The 19225-nt window shown below is 51.8% G+C and overlaps 1 protein-coding gene across 5 annotated transcripts in view; it reads right to left on the reverse strand.

The window, feature by feature from the left end:
- Positions 1–9225: 9225 nt before the first annotated feature.
- The window catches only part of CDK5RAP2 (CDK5 regulatory subunit associated protein 2), a 167473-nt gene continuing 157473 nt past the window's right edge, over positions 9226–19225 (reverse strand). For all 5 annotated transcript variants that reach the window (XM_045513130.2, XM_010950351.3, XM_010950349.3 and 2 more), the window contains 4 exons: positions 18487–18630; positions 12359–12485; positions 9752–9798; positions 9226–9318 (listed from right to left, as the gene is read on the reverse strand). In XM_045513130.2, the coding sequence (XP_045369086.2) occupies positions 9262–9318; positions 9752–9798; positions 12359–12485; positions 18487–18630 (375 nt within the window). In that variant the 3' untranslated portion in view covers positions 9226–9261. The remainder of the gene's footprint in view (positions 9319–9751; positions 9799–12358; positions 12486–18486; positions 18631–19225) is intronic.

Genomic DNA, 19225 nt, shown 5'->3' on the forward strand with positions numbered 1-19225 from the left:
TCTGGGCATGATCGCCCTGTGACAGAAGGGATGGTTTGCTCATTTGTCCTGTTCTCTCGCTGCTAGAATCTAAGCAGGGTCTTTGTTTTGTCCACTGATGTGTCCCAAGGGCACAGATGAGTGGCTAGTGAATAGTAGGAGGTCTAAATAGCCATGGGAGGGTGATAACCATGCAGAGGACAGGACCTCCATCCATCAGGGCAGCCGGCCAGCGTGGGGCCAGGAGGAGCGTGATGGGAAGGGAACAGCTCAACCCCTGGGGCTGGGCCCCCATCTGAATGCTTAGCAAGTGCCTGTGTTTCCCAGCAGCTGGGGTTGAGGAGGGGGCTGCGCACCAGCGAGTGGACATGCGTGCTGACCCCAGCTCTGCCCGATGTGGGGTGTGGTCTCAGGCGAACACTTCCCTAGCTGGGCAAAGATGGTGTGGGGCCCCTGGTTTTGGAGGGGGGCTCTGAAGCCCCAGTATTTTGCAGAGGGGTCTCAGTGAGGGAGTGGAGGTATAGCCGGCTCCCGAGTGGTCAGGATTCTGGGTCGCCTGTCCAGCTTCCCACAGAGCTGAGTCCTCGGTCTGCTTGTATATGAGATTCTTTGAGAAGAAAGGGTTCTAATTCCCGAAGGTTTTCGGGGACCACGGGCAGGACGATGGCTCGGACTCTGGAGATGCTGGGAAATGGTCCATCCCTCAAGGACCCACCCTCCCCGTCTGTCTAACGTAGGGTTGGACCCAAGGACCCCAAAGTGCCCTCCCAACTCAGGAGCTCGGGTATCCGGGTTTATTGCCAGCAGAACCATCAAGAAGGAAGCGTGGGAACCAGGTGAAGACGGGGAGATGCCTGCAGACGGACAATTATCATCACACAACATAACACGCTAATGGCAGAGTCTTTTCTATTAGAATAGACATTAAGGAGCACAGTTCCATCAAATGAATATAATAGACTTGTTTTATATTACAATGCACACTGTAATTACACATTTCAATAATTCCTTCAATGCATCACATAGAAGCATTCTGAAGTAATGGAGCCCCGTAACCATATATAATAACTTGCCTAAGGGGAGGACGCCGCGGGCGGTGACAGGCCTCCCAGCTGGCGGGGAGAACCATAGTCTCAGCCCAGGGCCGCTTGGCTCTGCCTCTGCTCTCCAGGGGCTTTTTTCCAAGCACCTGCGCACGTAGGAGGAATTCCATCTCTGACCTCTCCAAGGGCACTTCTGCAGCCACACCTCCAGGGATGGGGCGCTCACCCCCCAGCCTACCTATTGGATGGGTCTTGTCACTAAGAAATTACACTACTACCAGCACATGGCGTGCGGTCTCTGAACTCATGTGATCATATCTCTACTGGCTGTGGCTGCTATAAAAAATCACCACACCTTAGTGGCTTAAAGCAACACAGATGTGTTATCCTACAGTTCTATAGATCAGGAATCTGACGTGGGTCCCGCTGGGCTAAAATCAAGGAGTTGGCAGGCCTGGGCTCCTTTCTGGAGTTTCCAGGAGCGAATCTGCTTCCTTGCCTTTTCCTGCTCCTCCAGGTCCCCTGCGTTCTTTGACTCGTGACCCCTTCCTCCATCTTCAAAGCCAGCCACTCTCTGACCCTTTGTTCTGTTGTCGCATCTCTCTGACCACAGCTGGGAAAGGTTCTCCTCTTTTAAGGATTCATGTAAGTAGGATGTCCCACCTGGATACTCCAGGGTACCCTCCCCGGCTCCCGGTCTTTAACATTAAGCACATCTGTAAATTCCCCTTTGCCATGTAACAGAAGCATTCCCAGGTCCCAGGGATTACATTGGATATCTCTGGGGAACACAGTTCTGCCTACCACGGGCATTTAATTATTACAATACCAAGCAGACTGTGAATTCCTCTTCACCTGTAAGAGGACACAATAGTTTATAGGATTAAGTGTGACAACATATGTGTAGTGCGTAGTATATGCCTGCTTGATGAATAGAAAATAAATTCAATGAACTAGGGTGAAAGTATCAATGATATAATCCACTTTGTCAATATCCCTCCAAAAGAAAGTCACAGGAAATGATCACAAGGCTCAGTGCGGTGCGGCAAGTCATGGACAGAGGTAGATCATTCACCTCCCTTGTTTGGACCCTATACCTCTATTAATGCAGCCAAGGTACCATTAGCATTTGAGGTCCCTTCTTCTTTGGTCTCAGTTAACTTAGCTGCTTGTCGTTGATTAAAACCGTAAGTCTGACTTTAATTCCAACGGGCAAATAAGATCATGCCTGTTTCATAGAGGGGAAAACTGAGGCTTAAAGGATGGAGGCCCAGAGGTGACGGCTGAGATGAGTCTTTAGGGATGAGTGGAGTGAGTCAGGCTGAGGATGTGGGAGACACATGTGCAAAGTCCAGGGCTGCAGAGAGCAGGAGGTGCCTTCAGGGCCCGTGAGGAGTGTGGCATGTCGGGCCCTCATGGGTGGGGGTGGGTACCACCCATGACGAGCCCAGAGAGATGGGAGATGACGGCAGAGGTCGACCGGGGAGGGCTTGCACACCAAGGAGAAGGGGCACTTGGTCTTGGGAGGGTGTGTGCAAGCAGGGAGTGAAATGCTGGGCTAGTGATTGACAGGCTCACCCTGGCTGCGCCCAGAGACCAGACGACACAGGCAGGGGCAGAAGGCAGGGAGACTCGGGAAGACCCAGCCAGAAAGGAGGAGGTGGATGGAGAGGAGAGAACGGAGTGCAGACAGGTTGAGGATGGAGGTGCGGTGGACTGGGCTGGTGAGAGGCAGTGAGAGGACATCCTCCCAGGACACTGAACTCTCGAGGGGATAAGAGGGAGCCCATCTCATAGACAGGGAGCCTCCATGGGGGGAAGAGTTTTGTGGGGGGGGATGTAATATTATCCTCATCTTTAAGATGAGAAAGAGGCTGGAATAATTCAGATCCCTTCCCTTGGTCAGGCAGCCGGGGACTCATGGGGCCAAAACACAGGTTCTTTCTCTGCTCAGACCACTGTCCTGTCTCCCGTGGAAGAGCTGCCTGCAGCCCGGTCACAGGTCACTCTAGGGCGAGACCCAGAGTCGGCAGATGAAACAGGAGTCCCAGCAGGTCCACAAGAGGCCACCTCCAGGTGGGTCTCCTCCCTGCTGCCCGCGCACCGGCCTTCCTGCTGCAGCAGCAAGAGAGCAGGGCCCCCGTCCCCACAGCCCTGGCTCACCCGCCTGGAGATGATCCAAGTGTCCCCCCACCACTGCCCTCGCTTTCAGCCTTTTCTTCCCGTCTGCCCCCCCTTCCCTGGCTTTCTCCCTCCTCTTATGGAATAATCACCATTGGTTCCCTAAGGCCAATAAAGAAAAGGCTCCAACCCCAACCCTGGGCTTCTCACGTACATCTTCCCGCTTGGCCTCAGCGCACCACCACGGGGCCCTCAGTGGCCTCTGTGCCTTTGCACAGGCTGTTCCCTCTACCTTGGCCCCTCCCCCCCCCACCCCTGTAACATTCTGCCTACTTTGAAGGACACAGTCGGCAGGAACACCCTTCCCGGCTGTCCCCTTGTTGCCAGAGAACAGGTTCTTGCCTCGCACAGGGAAGAATTCAAGAGCAAGGTAAAGTGAAAGCAGGTTTGTTTAGAGAGATGCACACTCCATAGACAGAGTGGGGCCCGTCTCACTCAGAAGGGAAAACGGCTTAGGAGATGCACACTCCACAGGTAGAATGTGGGCCATCTCAAAAGGCAAGAGGGAGAGAGGGAGAGAGGTGCGGGGTGTTCAGTTTAATGTAAAAATAGATACACACTCCACAGACTGTGGTCCATCTTAGGAGGCGAGAGAGAGAGTGACCACGAGGTGCGGGGTTGTTAGGTTTTCCGGGCTCGGGAACTTCACGTGCTAAAGAGTAGGAGGATTATTCCGACCATGTTGGGGAAGGGGCGGGGTTTCCAGGAATGAGCCCCGCCCACTTTTGACCTTTTCCCATCAGCCTAGGAGCTGTCATGGCGCCTGTGGGTGTGCCTGAGGCTCAAGGTCCACTGGAAGTCGAATCTTCTGCCATCTTGGTTCTACCCAGCTCATCCTGTCCTCAATAGCTGTGTCCTTCCCTCAGTGGTTGTGCCCTGTCCCCTTCCTTCCTGTCTCACCCTCTGCACAAATGAGGCCACACTACTGCTGGAGCCGGACCCGGATTCCTCCCCTTCACCCTTATCCCCTCGCACATGCATACACAGCCCCCTGCATCCACAGGTCCTCAGTCCTCCTGAGAGTCTCAAATCCACCTCGCTGCCTGTGCCCGGCCCTGCCCTGCCCAGGTGAGGTCACCCTGGCCCGGACAGCTCCGCCTTGTCCCTCGACTGCCCCGGTCCAGCTGCCAGCTCGGCCTTTCCCAAACCCAGATCTCTCCCCGACACCAGCCCCTGAGTCCCTGCTGCTCTGACGACGCCTGCCTGGTGCTGGCACCTGAGACCCCGACAACCTCTCCAGCCCGCCTCTCCCCATCACTGGCTGGATTCTGAGGTCCGGCCAGGCTGTTTGCTTTCACTATAGAGCCCCCTCCTGACTGCCACTCCCCTCACAAGGCCGGCCTTCGCCACTCGCCCACATCACGTGGGGCATCTTCCCTGCCCACCTGCACGGCCCGTTAGGAGCCCCCTCCCAGGTACCTGTGTTATCATTTATGTGACATGACATCATCAGGTGCTCGCCTCTCACCCACAGGGTGAAGGTGGACGCTGGAAGATGTTGCATTTGATCAAATGAATGTCTCTGAAACCCGTCCCACGCTGACTGCCCACTGCCGATCCCTAGTCTCACACACACACACACAGTCGGGCTCCCAGCCATTGGTTCCGCCCCCGAGGGGCCTTGGACCTTGGTTACCCGTCCATGCCCCTGACCCCAGCGTCCTCAGGCACCAGGATGGCCCTTTCTCTCTCTTTCTTGTTATCTGCCATCGCCAGCATCAAGTGCCACACATGAGCTGGGACCTCATGTTGTTCCGTTCGGGAGAAGGAAGTAGCATTAACACAAACAGAGGATCTTTTAAAACCTGAAAACCTGTAATTAAGCTCTCCTGTGAATGCCTGTTACCAGCGTGATTACGGCATTTGAGGGAGGAACGCGGTGGGAGGTGGCTGGTCACCACCATGTGGTTTTTATTAACAGCAAGATCAAGCAGGAGGGTCTCGCCATGCCCAGTGTTGCCCTCTGGGGTCAGGTGGGGACAACCACTTCCCCAAGGACAGGGTCAAAATGAAGGTGCTGGAAGGGCCCTGGGAAACTAGGACAGAGGCCCAGAGGGGAGAGCTAGAGGCGGCTCCAACTCCATCTCTCGTTCAGGATGCAGAGACTGAGGCCAAGTCAGGGACAGGGCTGGGCTTTGGGACTGGTGGCAGGGATCTTCTGGACACCCTGCCAGTGCGGATCACATCCCAGCCCACCCGAGCCACCCTGCGCTTACCAGACAGAACTGTGCTTGCATGCAGCACGGTGCGATGCTGGGGGACTCCGTCGGAATCCAGCTCCACGTACGATTGTGGGCAGGTCACTCTGTGCTCCAGTCAGCCCTTTATCTGAGAAAAGCAGCATCTCCCGCACAAGGTTTCACATGATGGCCTGTGATCACATTATAAAGACTGCCCGACTCACAGGACCCCCTAAACAAGCCTTCCCTGTTGGCATTATTATTTGTCTGTTCTCTCCACCAGTCTGAATCCTTCCAGAAGAGGGTGGGGGCAGCTCTGGGAATGTCTGGCCTGTGGCTGGCACCGGGGCCAGAGTGGTGACCAAATCACACAGGGTCGTGCCTTCGCCACCTCCCAGCTAGTGATGGGGGAGGCATAACCCTCCCGAAACACACACACACAATCCAAAGTCACAACAGTGGCCAAGTGCCAGTAAGAGGGAGTCATCTGTGACCCTGTATAATAGAGGTTCCTGATGGGAAAAAATTCTCTGACAGGGCTGAGGCAACTAGCGAGAGAAACGAGATAAGCCGGGGAAGAAGATGGAAGCATGTGAGGCAGGGAGCAGCGCGTGCAAAGGCCCTGGGGCTGGAGAGAGGAATGCCCTATGAAGCTGGGGCAGGGGAGGCTGAGAGGGCAGATAGCTGAAGGAGGGAGAGGAATGGGCAGGTGTCAGCACACCATGGGCCCGCAGGTCATGCTAAGGGCAATGGGAAGCATCTGACATTTTAACCCAAGGAGGTAACATAATCAGCTTTACATTTTAAAGAATGTTCTAGCTGTGGTATGGGGACATTTGGGGAGGGTAGAAGTGGATGTGGGGAGGCCAGCTGGGACGCCATTGCAGCAAGTGGCCCAGTGAGAGACAATGGTCCAAGATGGACCATCTGGACCATGAGGGGATGAATGAAGAATGCCCTTGGGAGACAGAGTGGATAGAGTGGCTGCAGTCATGGACGGGACACAGGGTGAGGGAGGAGGTGGCAAGTATGACTTCAGCACATGCAGCTGGCTGGAGGCAGATCCTTCACTGAGATGAATGAACCAGCAAACCTCAGTAATTTGGCCAATGTCCAGGCCTCACAGTTAGCCATTATAAATCCTTATGGTTCCAGGGAACGGAAGTAGGTTCTATTAGGAGCCCCCTGAGGGCCAAGGCAAGACCCTGGGTCTCCGGACCCACCCGCGCCCACCCCACCTGGTGCCCAGCAGAGTGAGCTGGGAAGACCCCATCTGTGGTAAGAAGTAAACACATCTGGCCCCGAAGGCAGCGTCCTGGGCTTCTCTGGAGATGGGATGAGTAATTTCGATAATTGAATTTTTGAGTTAGATTTAAAATACGGCCAAGATTGAAGAGTAAATTTGGCAGGGTCGGGAGCCCCCAGGCAGGCTTCTCTGCCTCTACAATGCTGAGAACTTATTAACAAGATCACTCTTTCTCCCGTCCTTAGCCCCACTCACAAGTGGTTCTCAGGGCTGCTGTGTCGAGGTATTCAGTTGTGTGCCTCTGCACCCCGACTCTGGTCACCCAGAGACGCTTTGTTGCAAAGGGCAGAGTGAGACTGCTTGGGCTGTGGTGCAGGGAAGGGCTGCAGTTTTGGGACAGACAGCATTTCAGGGGAACACAGTATAGTCCAGAGGACGGGATCATTTAGAGAACAGGCTTTGACAGACCCAGGTTCAAATTCTGGCTCCAGCTCTTGCTCAGGTGACGCTGCACCCCTCAGTTTTCTCACCTGTAAAATGGGTAGGTGGTGCAGATCAGCGAGATGATGCCCAGCGTGGCTACTGGAGGGGCCAGGACGTTACCCTTAGGGCTCACGACAGGGAAGGGGGCGGGCGGGCCTCGGGAAGCGAGACCCCAGGGTGGGGCGAGGAGGCCCGGGGGCAGGAGGCGCAGTGCCCCTCTCCCCCCCTTCCTCTCTGTACGCTTCGCCCCTGCAGATGTTTCTTTCAGGTGCAGCTCCTCAGGCACACGTGGTGATTAATTTCACCGAGGGGGAAATTGATGCCTGTTCTCATTACTGCTTCAGAGCCTCCCGAATTCATCTGCTGGTAAAATTAACTCACCAGGGACAATGGAGCTTTTTCCAAGGTCCAAATTGTCCTTATTTGCAGTTTGTTCTTGGCCCTAATCCAGCCCAAACAAACCGGGCTGCTCCTCCACCTCCCACAGGAGGGAGGGCCTTCACTAGGCCAAGGCTGGGAATATTTTACATGATTCTAAACTGGGGGATAAAAAATAGACTTCGATTAGAATGACTGCGCTCTTGAACGCTGTGGGTGACTGAAGCGAATGGCCAGCTGGACTCCCAGAGGCCCCTGCTCCCAGGCATCGGGGTTTACCACCCAGTGGGCCAGGGATGCACCATGATTAAAAGTGGATTCCCCACCCACCCACTCTCCCAGCCCCCACAGGCTGTGCACTAACCACATGCCACATACAACTACCAATGAGGCAGGCACTATTGCTCCCCTGTAGGTCCACCTGAATCGGGCTTCCAAGGGTAGCCTGAGCTCTGACCATTGTAATACACCCCTAACCCCCACCTCCACCCCCACCTGCCACTTACACGCCTGTACGTGCACACACCAACCATGGGAACTTAAAACAGTACTGCCGAAACCTGCTTGCTCGCAGACTCCTAGCGAGGGGTGGGTGGGGCGTGCTGGTCAGACCCTTTCCCTCGGCACCTCCTGAAGACAAGTAAAAGGGACCAGAGAGGAGGATCTCCGAGGAGAGGGGGACGAGGGAGCGAGCAGGCTGAAGGAGAGGGCAGGGGACAGAGGCCGAAACATCAGCACAGTGACTGCACAGGGAAAGCGAACCAGGGGCCGTCCCAACGGATGGCAGGAATGGGGACCGAGAGGGTAGGTCGAGTCGGGACTCAAAATGCTCCCCCAGTGTGGGCTGACAAAGGAGGCCCACCTGCCCGGCTGACGGCTGCTCAGGGGCCCCGAGGTGGTGGGCGCCGGGCTGTGAGGGAGACAGAGCAGAGCTGGATGCACAGCACCGCGTCAGGGCGCGGCTGGGGAGCCCCTGCCGGCCAGTGCCTGTGGGGCCCCTGGGCCCATCTGGAGCCTCTGTGCGCACGGGGCCAAGCCCGACCCGGTTTACCTCACAGAGACACCATGAAGTTCAGAGCCAAGGGAAGGGATAATTAGACACAAAGGTCAATGACAGGGTTGTGGCAAACGCACCAGGCAGGACAGTGGAGACAAAAGATCACTATCACAGGCCCCTGAGATGCCAAGTCGCCACGCCAGGCCTCTCGGGGTCTTCCCCACGCTGGGAACACACCCCGGAGGGCGCTGCTCGAGGACATCACCGTGCAGTGCCAGGTGCCCCGGTCTTGCCAGATGGCGTCCCTGCTCTCTGGACACTGAGTGGGCTGGGCACAGAGCTCAGGTGACCTCTGAGGGCCACTCCAGTCCCGAGACCCCAGTTTGTCCCACGTGCGCGGCCAGGACCTGGGCTTTAGGCTCCACAGGAAATCACTGCATCACCACATTGAAGTGAATCTTTAACGAGCATCTTCAAATTGCAGGACCGGCCGAGCACTGAGCAAATCTGGGGTGGCCGTGAGCCCACCACTGTGCGGAAGCCACCGCCTCAGCTCTGGGCCGGCTCGGGGGGCAAGATGCTCATCCCACCGCGGGCTGGAACCCCGTCTGACAACAACCCCACAGTAACTGTAGGACAGAAAACATTACGGGGAAAAATAGGTTTCCAGTGGCCAGAGGGCCCTTCCCCTCACTGAGCAGGAACCACACTTGTAACAAAGAGACAGGACGAGCTGGGTGGGGAACCACGAGCTTTATTGGCGGACAGTTATACTCAGGAGCCCGGTCTGCTGGGACTGGCCGTTCCAGGATGGGCACCCCCGGGCCTGAGCTAGGAAAAGGGAGGGAAAAACGGAAATTTTTAGGTCCCATGGAGGGTTTCGGAAATAAGATCCCTGACAGGGTTAAAGGTGAGATTGTTATTCTGAAACTACCTTCAAGGACACACTGTCTGATCAGCAAATATTTATAGCAGCAAATGACAGAGAGACGAGATCGCACTCGTTCACTCAGGAAAGACTTACTAAACGCCCACTCTGGCCGGGCACCATTTGCTGCATTTCTCACTGCTGAACAGCAAACCCATCATTAGAACCACCACGGAAAACGGGGCATGATAAAATGAAACTTTTCATGTGCTGCTGGCAGAAAAATACAACTAATAGAAGACATGCGACCGGGTTTCACCTTCAACTTCATTTTCAAGTCAGTGCCGGCTCGGCACCCACCCCCATCCCCCAGCGGCTCCCTCACAGGGGCGTTACCTCCAGGTTTCCTCGGGCTTTCCGCAGGATCTTGTGCGTTACAACCACTAAGGAGAGAGAGAGCAAAGAATGGATGATTAGCACCGACGCCCAGGACGACAGTGCAAGAGCCAAGTGCAGGGAGAAGCCCCCGGCCCCAGTCGGTTCAGGCGTGTGGACAACTCTGCAGCATCCAGACGAGAGAGGTGCGAAGGCCCCGCCTGCACTGTCACACAGCCCAGGACCAACAGCACAACAGAGCGGGTGGACCAGTGGCCTCTCCTCAAGTCCATCCCCTGACGAGGGATGGGAGTGCCCGCTTTCAGGGAAGCAACTATAAAGTGAAGTGGCCTCTTCCCCGGGTCCTTGTCTTGTCCAGCACAAAGGCCAACAACAGCGAGGATGCTACCACTGCGGAGGGCTCGCTTGATCAGGGATCCAGTCTAAACGGGCTCTGGTGACGGCCAGGGACTCCATCCACTCCCCGCAGAAGCCAGGGGCTTCTGGACCTGGGCCTTTGGCCAGAGGTGCCCAAGGCTGGAGGAGACTCCCCATCAACACACACAGCCCAACTCCCTGCTGGCTTATTCAGAACAGGTGCCATGTGGGGGCCTTGAGAAAATACTTCTTGCCTCACAAAAATTCCCACTTGGAGGTAACAAAGCCTGTTTGTAACCTGTGACCCCAGGGGAAGGGGAAGATGGCGCAGGCTTTGTTTTTAACTGGGCAACGTGAACTTCAGAGGTGCCCACTGCCTCTCTGTGCCCTCCTCAACCCCACGCCACAGGGCAGAAGTTCTCAACCGGGGCCCAGGGCTAAGCTTCGGGGCGTCCAAAATCCCCAGAAGCTAGGTGCAAACCTTGTGTGCACATGGATGTGTGTGTCTTTCTGGGGAGAGAACTCGTACCTCTCTGGAGATTCTTCAAGGGGTCTGTGACCCAGAAAAGATTAAGTGCTGTGTCTGTGGAGGCTAAAAATAATGTCACAAAGTACTGAAGATGCCAAAAGAGCAAGAAAAGAGCAAAGGCTCACCCGGCCCAAGTTTGAGGGGCCCCCACGTCTGAACAGCACTGCCCACGTTCAGAGCAAGAAACCCCCAGTGTAATGAGAAGCCCCAGGGACAGAGAGGCAACAGCCTGTCCCACGTCAAGGCAGAGACATGACTAGATCCAGGTCAGACTTGGGACCGTGCCACCTCAGCAGGGGGCCGGCGAGGAGGACACCAGGCTCAGTGGGGTCCAGCTGGGGACAGGCGGTGTGCCAGATGTGACCTCGGTGATCACCCCAGGAATTCCCATCTAGAGGCTGGAAGTGAAGTGGGCAGTTCCAGGGCACGTGGGGAGGCAGTGGCAGGTGGGCTCAAGGGGACACTTGGCCTTCCTTTCCCTGCAGACTCTGGGAGGAGGTGGAGTGTTCAGCGGTGCACAGGCTGGTGGACCTGCCCGGGCCCTGCTCCTCCTCGTCACCAGGTGGGGAAGGAATAGGAGGGGACACAATGCCAACTTTCACTCAGAGCAGACCCTGGAGGCTGGCGGGGGCTGGGGACCTCAGGAGAGGCGGCCGAGCCTGGCAGAGGAGTTGCAGGCCCGGCTTGGCAACCAGCTGCGTGGCCCTGGGCAGGCCTCTCCTCTAAGGGAAGCCCTGGCTCTGTGCTAAGCACTGAGTCTGAGTGACATCATCTTAATATGGGAGATGCTGCAACACCTTTGAGTTTTCGCTAACTATTAATGGTTTGCTCCCACCTCCATACCCAGAATTCAGTCTGACCTAAAGGCATAAAAGAGGCAGAGAACTAACATACACTGAGCATCGATTCTGACTCGGGAAGGGCACAGGGGAGTTGAGGGATCATTACCACCTCTATTTTACAGACGGGGAAGTGGGCACTTTTTTTTATAAAGTTGTGATGAGACCCCAGGCCCATCTGGCCAGTCTGAGTCCTTTGGAATTACTGTCTCTGGTTAGAGACGAGGGATCTAAAACTCAGAGAGTTCAGTCATTTATTCCAGGTCACACAGGAGGGCAGAGATCTGAGCCGCCCTCACTAGTGATTCCACACTCCCCGACCCAGGACTCAGGGCCGGGCTCTGTTCTCTGGATCTGCTGCCATAACTACTCAGACCTACAGAACCTACTTCTAAAATCTGCTCACCTGTCAATAGGGTAAACTTCACGTGCCCTGTGACTGTTCAGGACAACAGACATGGGACAATGCCAATGCCAAGAGCCCCAACCTTCCCTGGACTCGAGGGCTGAACAAAAGTACCACCTCCCACCACCTTGCTGCCCCAGGGGTCTGACCTGAATGCTCCACGGCCACCTCAGATATGACCACTCTGCCAGCGCCACCCCCTCACTATGTTCCAACACCACCCCGCCCCTCCACGGCCAGGCACCCAGCCCTGTCAAGCCTCACCACGCCCGCCTGGGGGACCACGCAGCCCCTGAAGAGGATTCCCTGCCTCCCAGGAAGTCTGTTAAGTGAACTCATTGGTCCATGAGGGTCAGGGAGGATGAAGTGCAAAAGGAAACCCATAAAAGGTAGGTGTGATGCCACGCCGGGGCTGGGCTCTTCGTCCTCAGAGGCAGGACACAGTCCCACGTGGTGGCTGGCCCCCGGCCACTTACACTGATCAAAGATGACTTTTTCCTGGTTCTTGCTCAGCTGCAAAAGCTTCATGGTGTTTTGTAACTTCTTTTCTTGTTCAAATAATTTTTTGTGTAGTTTGGTGATCTCTGCCTTCATTTCTCCAGCCTAACAAGAAAAAAAAGGAGTTCGAAGAATGAACAAAGAATATAAAACGTCAGATTGTATAGAAAGAATTACAAAAACCATATAAAAAGTGCTCAACCTTGCCAACAAAGGTATTTGAATAGAAACTGGAAGCAATTTTCAGCCGCTCAGATGGGCAAAACCAGGCAAAATCCAGCGGCAGTGAGGGTGTGGGGCAAGTGCTCTCAGGATGGCTGGTGGGGCTGTGAATTAACTCAGCCCAGGGGGACCCACGCCAGGCAGGATGGAGCATGTTGTAAACTGCGCCCGAGCCTCTGACCCGGCAATTCCACACGTGGGCGCTTACCCCGAGGAACAGCAATACAGGCACAAGGTAACGCCCATGCTCCAGGATGTCCACCTCAGTGCAGCTCACAGTAGGAAAAAATAAACAACCCGATTTGTTTTAATAGGGAGCTAGATAACTCAATTACGGTACTTACATACAATAGAATAATTTCGCAGCTATTAAAAAATGATGGTGTAGAACTTCATTTATTGACATTGAAAGATGATCATAATTAGTGACAAAAAGAGCCCAGAACAGCTATTGTATATACCAGGCATTCTTGTTCCATGAAACTGAACACTTATATCTCTATCTATAGATGTACATATCTCAAGATGTCCAAACTCTGATGACAGAAACATCATGAAAATGTTGAGCGATTTATTTCTGAGAGATGGAAATTGGAATATTTTATTTTTCATTTTTTTAATTTATCAGAATTGTTTGAGGTTTTTTTTAAATGCTGATTTTTAAAAAAAATTTAGTGCTTAAATCTTAAAAAGAGACTATCAGAGCATTATTAGGAGATTATGATCTATTAGGAGAAACTGTTTTGATTTTTCAGAAGTAAGAGAGTAAATGGGGGCAAAACCAGAGTCCCCAGGCCTCGAAAGTGTAGCATACACACCACAGAGGCTCTCTTAAGTGTCTCCACTGAACCAGTTCGTGGGGGTAAGGACACTCCCCTTCTCATAAAACACCTGGGCTGTTAAGATACACTGGCCCAGGCCACCCTCTGCTACATCAAAACCCCACTGCTCGCACAAGGAGGGAGGCTGGACTGTCTGCTGATGAAGAATCAGTTTAGTTTGTCCCAAACTCGTCTATGGCCCTTGTACTTGTGATCAGTTATATGATTTAATTAAGGATTAAGTCGAGCCATGAGCTATGTGTACAAAAAGAGAGAACGGGTTGTATGAAAACTAACGTATGTTTCCGGAAAGACTGGATAAAGGCAAGTCACTAAAAAACACATTTCTGGCGAATTAGGTGTGGGTGACTCAACCATAAAAGAAGTGGGAGGAATACAGTCTAGAAGAATTCTACAAGCAAATTGCTTTGCGAGTGACTAAGTTTTTTCTTCATCTTAAAGAAACAGAAATTGGAAGTGACAGACATACATTATGGATGTAGTTTATGAAAGAAAGAAGATGTGGAACTTCAATCAGCAGACCCATTTTCAAAGAAAAGGCCCTGGCCCCACATCAAAAGAATGGCAAATGAATGTACATTTAACTGTTTTAAGTTAAACTGAAACGTTTAAGGTATGTATTATTTTTTGATTCCCTGCTTTAGCCTACTTTTAAGATTAACCAATCGTGTCAGCTACAAGGGCTTCAACTGTGCTTCCAAAACAGATCCTAATTTAAACATTAGGTTTTCTTTGATTCTCTTCCTCAGGCTGAGAGCCCACAGAGGTCTGGGTTCTGGTTGTGGCTTTGTAGGCCACACCTTCTAGGGCAAAGTCACTCTCCACTCAGAGCCTTGTTCCACGTGACCCCCGAGCCCTCTTCTCACACAGCAGCAGAGGGAGGCTCAGATGAGATGATGCCTGAAGGCAGGGAAGATGATTATTTCTCACCCCACCTGGCTACCTTCTCTCTCTCTAAAGTCAGCTCAGGCATCACCTCCTCCAGGAAGCTCTCCCTGAGACTCTCCCCCACTAGTTCGTTACTGCTCCTTTGGGCACCATCGTGCCCAGTGCTCCCCTACCATGGCCCATTTCACAAGCTCCCTGAGGGTGGAACTCAGTTCTCCCCTCTGACCCCCGGCGTCTGGTACAGGGTAGGCTCTGCGACACCATCTGCTAACTGGTGGATTCACCTGCGCTCTCAAAACACCCTGGACATATTCTATCCCGCACTGAAGACGAGGAATTTCAATTATGCTGTTCCTCTGAACTAAAAATCTTCAGTTTTAGCGGATGAATACACCATGGTAAAAACAGCAGGTCTCCAAGGCCCAGGCTCGGCAACTGTTAAGATGGTACAGCAAGGGAGGTTCAGCTCTCACGTCCGGAAAGTGCGAGTACTACTCCTGAACTCTCTGCAGCCACTGTAAGGGGTAAAATGAGACGCTGAGTGTTTAGCAGAGCACCCGACGCCCAGCAGGAGCTCAATAGAGTAACGTCCTCAGGCCTCAGAGCTGGGACTTAGTCATGAGTGTCCTGCCTGACTTCTGGAACTGGTTTGTTTTTTGGGTTTTTTTTTTTTTTTTTTTCTGGCTTGTTTGTTTTCTATTTAAAAGTGAAAAATCTCAAACATTTTACAAAAGTAGAAAGAACAGGATGATGAACTACCAGGTACCCACCCAGCTTTAGCAATTATCAAATCATGGCCAAATTTTTTTCACCTACGTCCCTGCCCAACCTCACCCTAAAATCATCGTTAGAATCCATCCTGGAGGACAATCATGCTTCAGTATATAGCTCTAGAAGAAAAAATTCTTTTGAAAATCACAGTATCATTATCCCATCTGAAACAATGACAATGACTGCTTAGTGTCACCAAATAGATGTCACTTGATATGGTTCCCTGACTGCACCCTAATTTTATTTTTATATACAACTGGTTTGATTCAGCATCCAAATAAACTCCATGTTTTACACCTGTCTGTTCTGTCTCCAGTTCCTTTTAATCCAGTGGTTCTCACAGCTACCAAGAGGACTTGTGAAAACAGACCGCTGGGGCCACTCCCAGACATTCTGATTCAGTAGATCTGGGGTGAGGCCCAAAAATTTGCCCTTCCAACAAGTTTCCAGGTGGTGCTGAGGCTGTCAGTCCAGGGACCATAATCTGAGAACCGGTGTAAACCTGCAAGTTTCACTGTCTCTTTTCTCCCTTTTTTCCTTAGGATGAAAAGATGTGCTAAGCTCACATTTCCAGGCCCATGCCTGGAATCAAGCCATCTCTCCAAGGAGCCCTAGTTTCTTTTAGTAAAAAAAAAAATGGGTATTTAGAAACCACAATTTGGTACCAGAGGTGCTCACTGGTACTGGACTGGACATCTTTAGAGCCTTTAAAGTAAAGGGAATTAGTAAATTTTTTAAATAGAAAATACATCACGGGTTCATACTGGTATTTCCAGTTCAAATTAGGGATTATAGGGTTTTAACTTCTTTGATTTTTTAATTTATATCTCTTCCCTGACAGTAAAAATTTCAATATAATAAGTTATTTGTTTTATCATATATAATAATTTCAAAATATCAATACAAATATTATTACTAACAATATAATCATTGAAAACAGCTAAAAAATTTTTTGCAGTTCTTTTTGCCCATTCAGTATTTCCACTAGGAATCTACAGTCAAATTACTGAGTTTTAGTCATTGAAATGTTTCCTCTTTGTGTGGTTATGCCTCCAACACCATTCACAGGAAAGTCGGTTTGTTTTAACCTGTTATGTGTGCATTTTTAGAAGCTGTTTTTTCCCCATTTTGATTTATTTTTATTTATAATTATATAAAGCATTTACACAGTTTCCAAGTCAAATTTATGAAACAAGGTCAATTCTGAGAAATCTACCTTCCATCCTCTTCCTTCCCACCCCTACGTGTAGACTGTTCTGTTATTGTTCATCCTTCTACTTAAATACACTTTTATAAACAAATACGTGTTCATACTTGACCTCTCCACACAACTTTCTTAGATAAACTGACAGATGTGACACACAGAGTGGTCCTATGGACTGCAGGAGATGCAAAAGGCAGTTTAATGACATTCAAAGAAAACGCCAGGTAATAAAAAGCCATTGGAGCTGCTGGTGGAAACTTGGGAACATGCTTTACGCAGATTTCACACCAAGAAATAGGCACCGTATGAAAACATAGGCAGGGACAGAAAAGTGGCTAGAGGCAATTTAACACCACACAGGGGGTCCGTGTACACCAGCAACCACATCGGAGCATCTCTGAGGTCCTTTTTCTGGCTCTAAAATTCTGTGATGTTAAAGTGAGCGAAATCAATTACCTGAGGAACCCTTGGAAATAAGGGGCGAATCATCACAGGCACTGGCCAGTCCCTGGACTAACGTGCTTAGTGGGAGAGACCAGCTGGACTCTAATTTGTATTTATGCACACACGTAATAGCAGTGAGAGCTGCATTCCATCTATTTAACAGACTGTGTACTGAGGACAAAAACACTGCATTGAGGGTGAAACGTTGTGCTTTAAAAATCATATGGGCAAGTATTAGTGTGGGAGGGTGAGAGGAAATCATTCAATCATTCATTCAAAAATATGAACAAAATAAAAAGAGAAAAAACATATGAACCAAAGTCATGGCCCCTCATGGAAAGTGGAGGGATACAGACATTAAACAAATCTGTAATTGTAACCTGTGATAAGGGTTAGGATGAAACAGGAGAGGCTGCCAGGACTGAGTGACCAGGGAGCCTCTGACCTTGGAGTAACATTCAATCTGAACCCTGAGAGGTGAGAAGGAGCCGGCTGGAAGGAAGCATCCGTGTCTTCTGGGCTCAAGATGGAAAAGAACTTGATAGGTTAGGAGGTCAGGGAAGGCCAGCGTGGGGCTGGAACCCAGCGGGCCGGGCCATCTTCCAGGCCAGGCCCGCACAGCTCAAAGTGGGCACAACACGACTTCACTGCACAGTGGCCGGGTCTGTACTTCCCCGAGCCTCGGGCACCCAGACTTCCCCCAGGATCCCAAGAGGGAAATCTAAGGACAGGCTCAGTGGAAGCCTCTGAGCTGAGAGCTGCTTCAGAGCTACTTCTCTGCCGTGGTCAGGAGGTCTGAGAGCTGTCAGAGGGCTGAACTTGGTGAGTGAGGCCGGGGAGTGCAGATTTCCCTTCTGCCTTCCCGCTGGCCTTTGGCAAACATTTATAGGTTAGATAAAGGGGGCAACATCTCCCAGACCACGAAGCAAACAGCTCTAACTCTCCTTTAACCAACGTGCTCCTTCTTCCAGGCAGGCTCCTCTGATGACCAGAGCAGAGCTGACCTTGTCATAAAACTGCATGTTCACCACAAAACCCGGGGGACAGCGTCTGCTCGGCCCGACTCCTGACTTGTGCCATGATGGGTGGGGATGGGGATGAGGGGGTGAGCAACTCTTCTTAATTCGGTCATGTTCAAGTTACTGCAAAGTTGAGCTTTTAAGGGAAATTTCAATGGTTTTGTAACAAAGGATTTTCACTGGTTAAAAATAAAAGTAGTTTCTAAGTAGCTAAAATAGATTTGAACAAAGCTCACTAAAATATGACGCTGAAGGCTATCGAAAAGAATCAGACAGCCCAGAGAAGGCATCAGAGAAGAAAGAGGTTTTGAGTAGAATGGAGTGAGCGAGTCCACGAGGACAACCTGGGACGTGGAGCCTATAAATAAAAGTTTGTCCTTGGGATTCAACACCTGTGCTTCCAAACCAGCTCTGTAACCTTGAGTATGTGCCTCACACCCCAAGCCTCAGCTTCCTCATGTGGAGAACGTGGACACGGCTTCCCTCAACAAAGATGTGCTAGGAGTGGGGACATGGTTGGGTCCAGGCCACCGGCCAAGCCTGCAGGGCGTCGGACCTGTCACTCTTAACAAACACGGAGCCCTCCCTGCCCTCCGACACAGCCCCCGAACGGCGGGCACATCTGCGTGGACCAGGTTCTGGGCTGGACACGGAAGAGAATGAGACACAGGCCCCAGTATATCCTTGAGCCTCTGCACCCGAGTGTCCCCACCCACCTGCTGACAGTGAGGCGTGCACTGGCCATCAGTGGGGAGTGACACCCTCCAGAGAAGTGTCAGCAACCTCGCGGCCTCGTCCAAGGTCAGCCTGGCTGCGCTCACGCCGGTGACAAAGCTGCTCAGGGGCGTCGAGTGTGGACCCTGCATGGGAGTGGGGGGTGAGAAGGCTGTTACATGCAGTCCTAAAAAAAGATGGACAAGCCAGCTTTAACAGGCAATGTAAATCTCCAGGCCGCAGGGCCTGCGTCCCACATGCTGAGCAGGAGTCTGGTGCTGGGAGACATCAATTTATTCTTAAAGACGGTGAATTACAGATTATGAGAGAACTTCAGTGGTGATTTTAGTCCAATCAATAACCATGATTAATAGCCACCTGCATTAACTACATTCACTACGCTAAGAAGAGGGTCCGTGGTCCGGCCCTTTTCCTGTCCCCATAGCCACGGAGCCTCTCCCGGAGGCCAGCGACCCAACGCGGATGCTTCTGTCCTCAGCAACCCCAGCTCCACGGCTCTGCCTCCTGCCAATACGATAGGGCATCTGGTCAAGTCTCCCTCACCCTCTCCGCTGCCAGAAGCAAACTCAAACCGGGGGATGTCAAGGCCATGGGAAAGCAAAGGACATGAGTCAGAGAAGGGAAAAGACGAAATAAATGAAAAAAGAAAAAAAAAAAGAAATTAAAAGAGCATTGTCTTCACAAATACTAAAATAAATATAAAATAAAACAACACACTCT

Source organism: Camelus bactrianus, chromosome 4, assembly GCF_048773025.1.
Source record: "Camelus bactrianus isolate YW-2024 breed Bactrian camel chromosome 4, ASM4877302v1, whole genome shotgun sequence".
Classification (NCBI taxonomy): Eukaryota; Metazoa; Chordata; class Mammalia; order Artiodactyla; family Camelidae; genus Camelus; species Camelus bactrianus.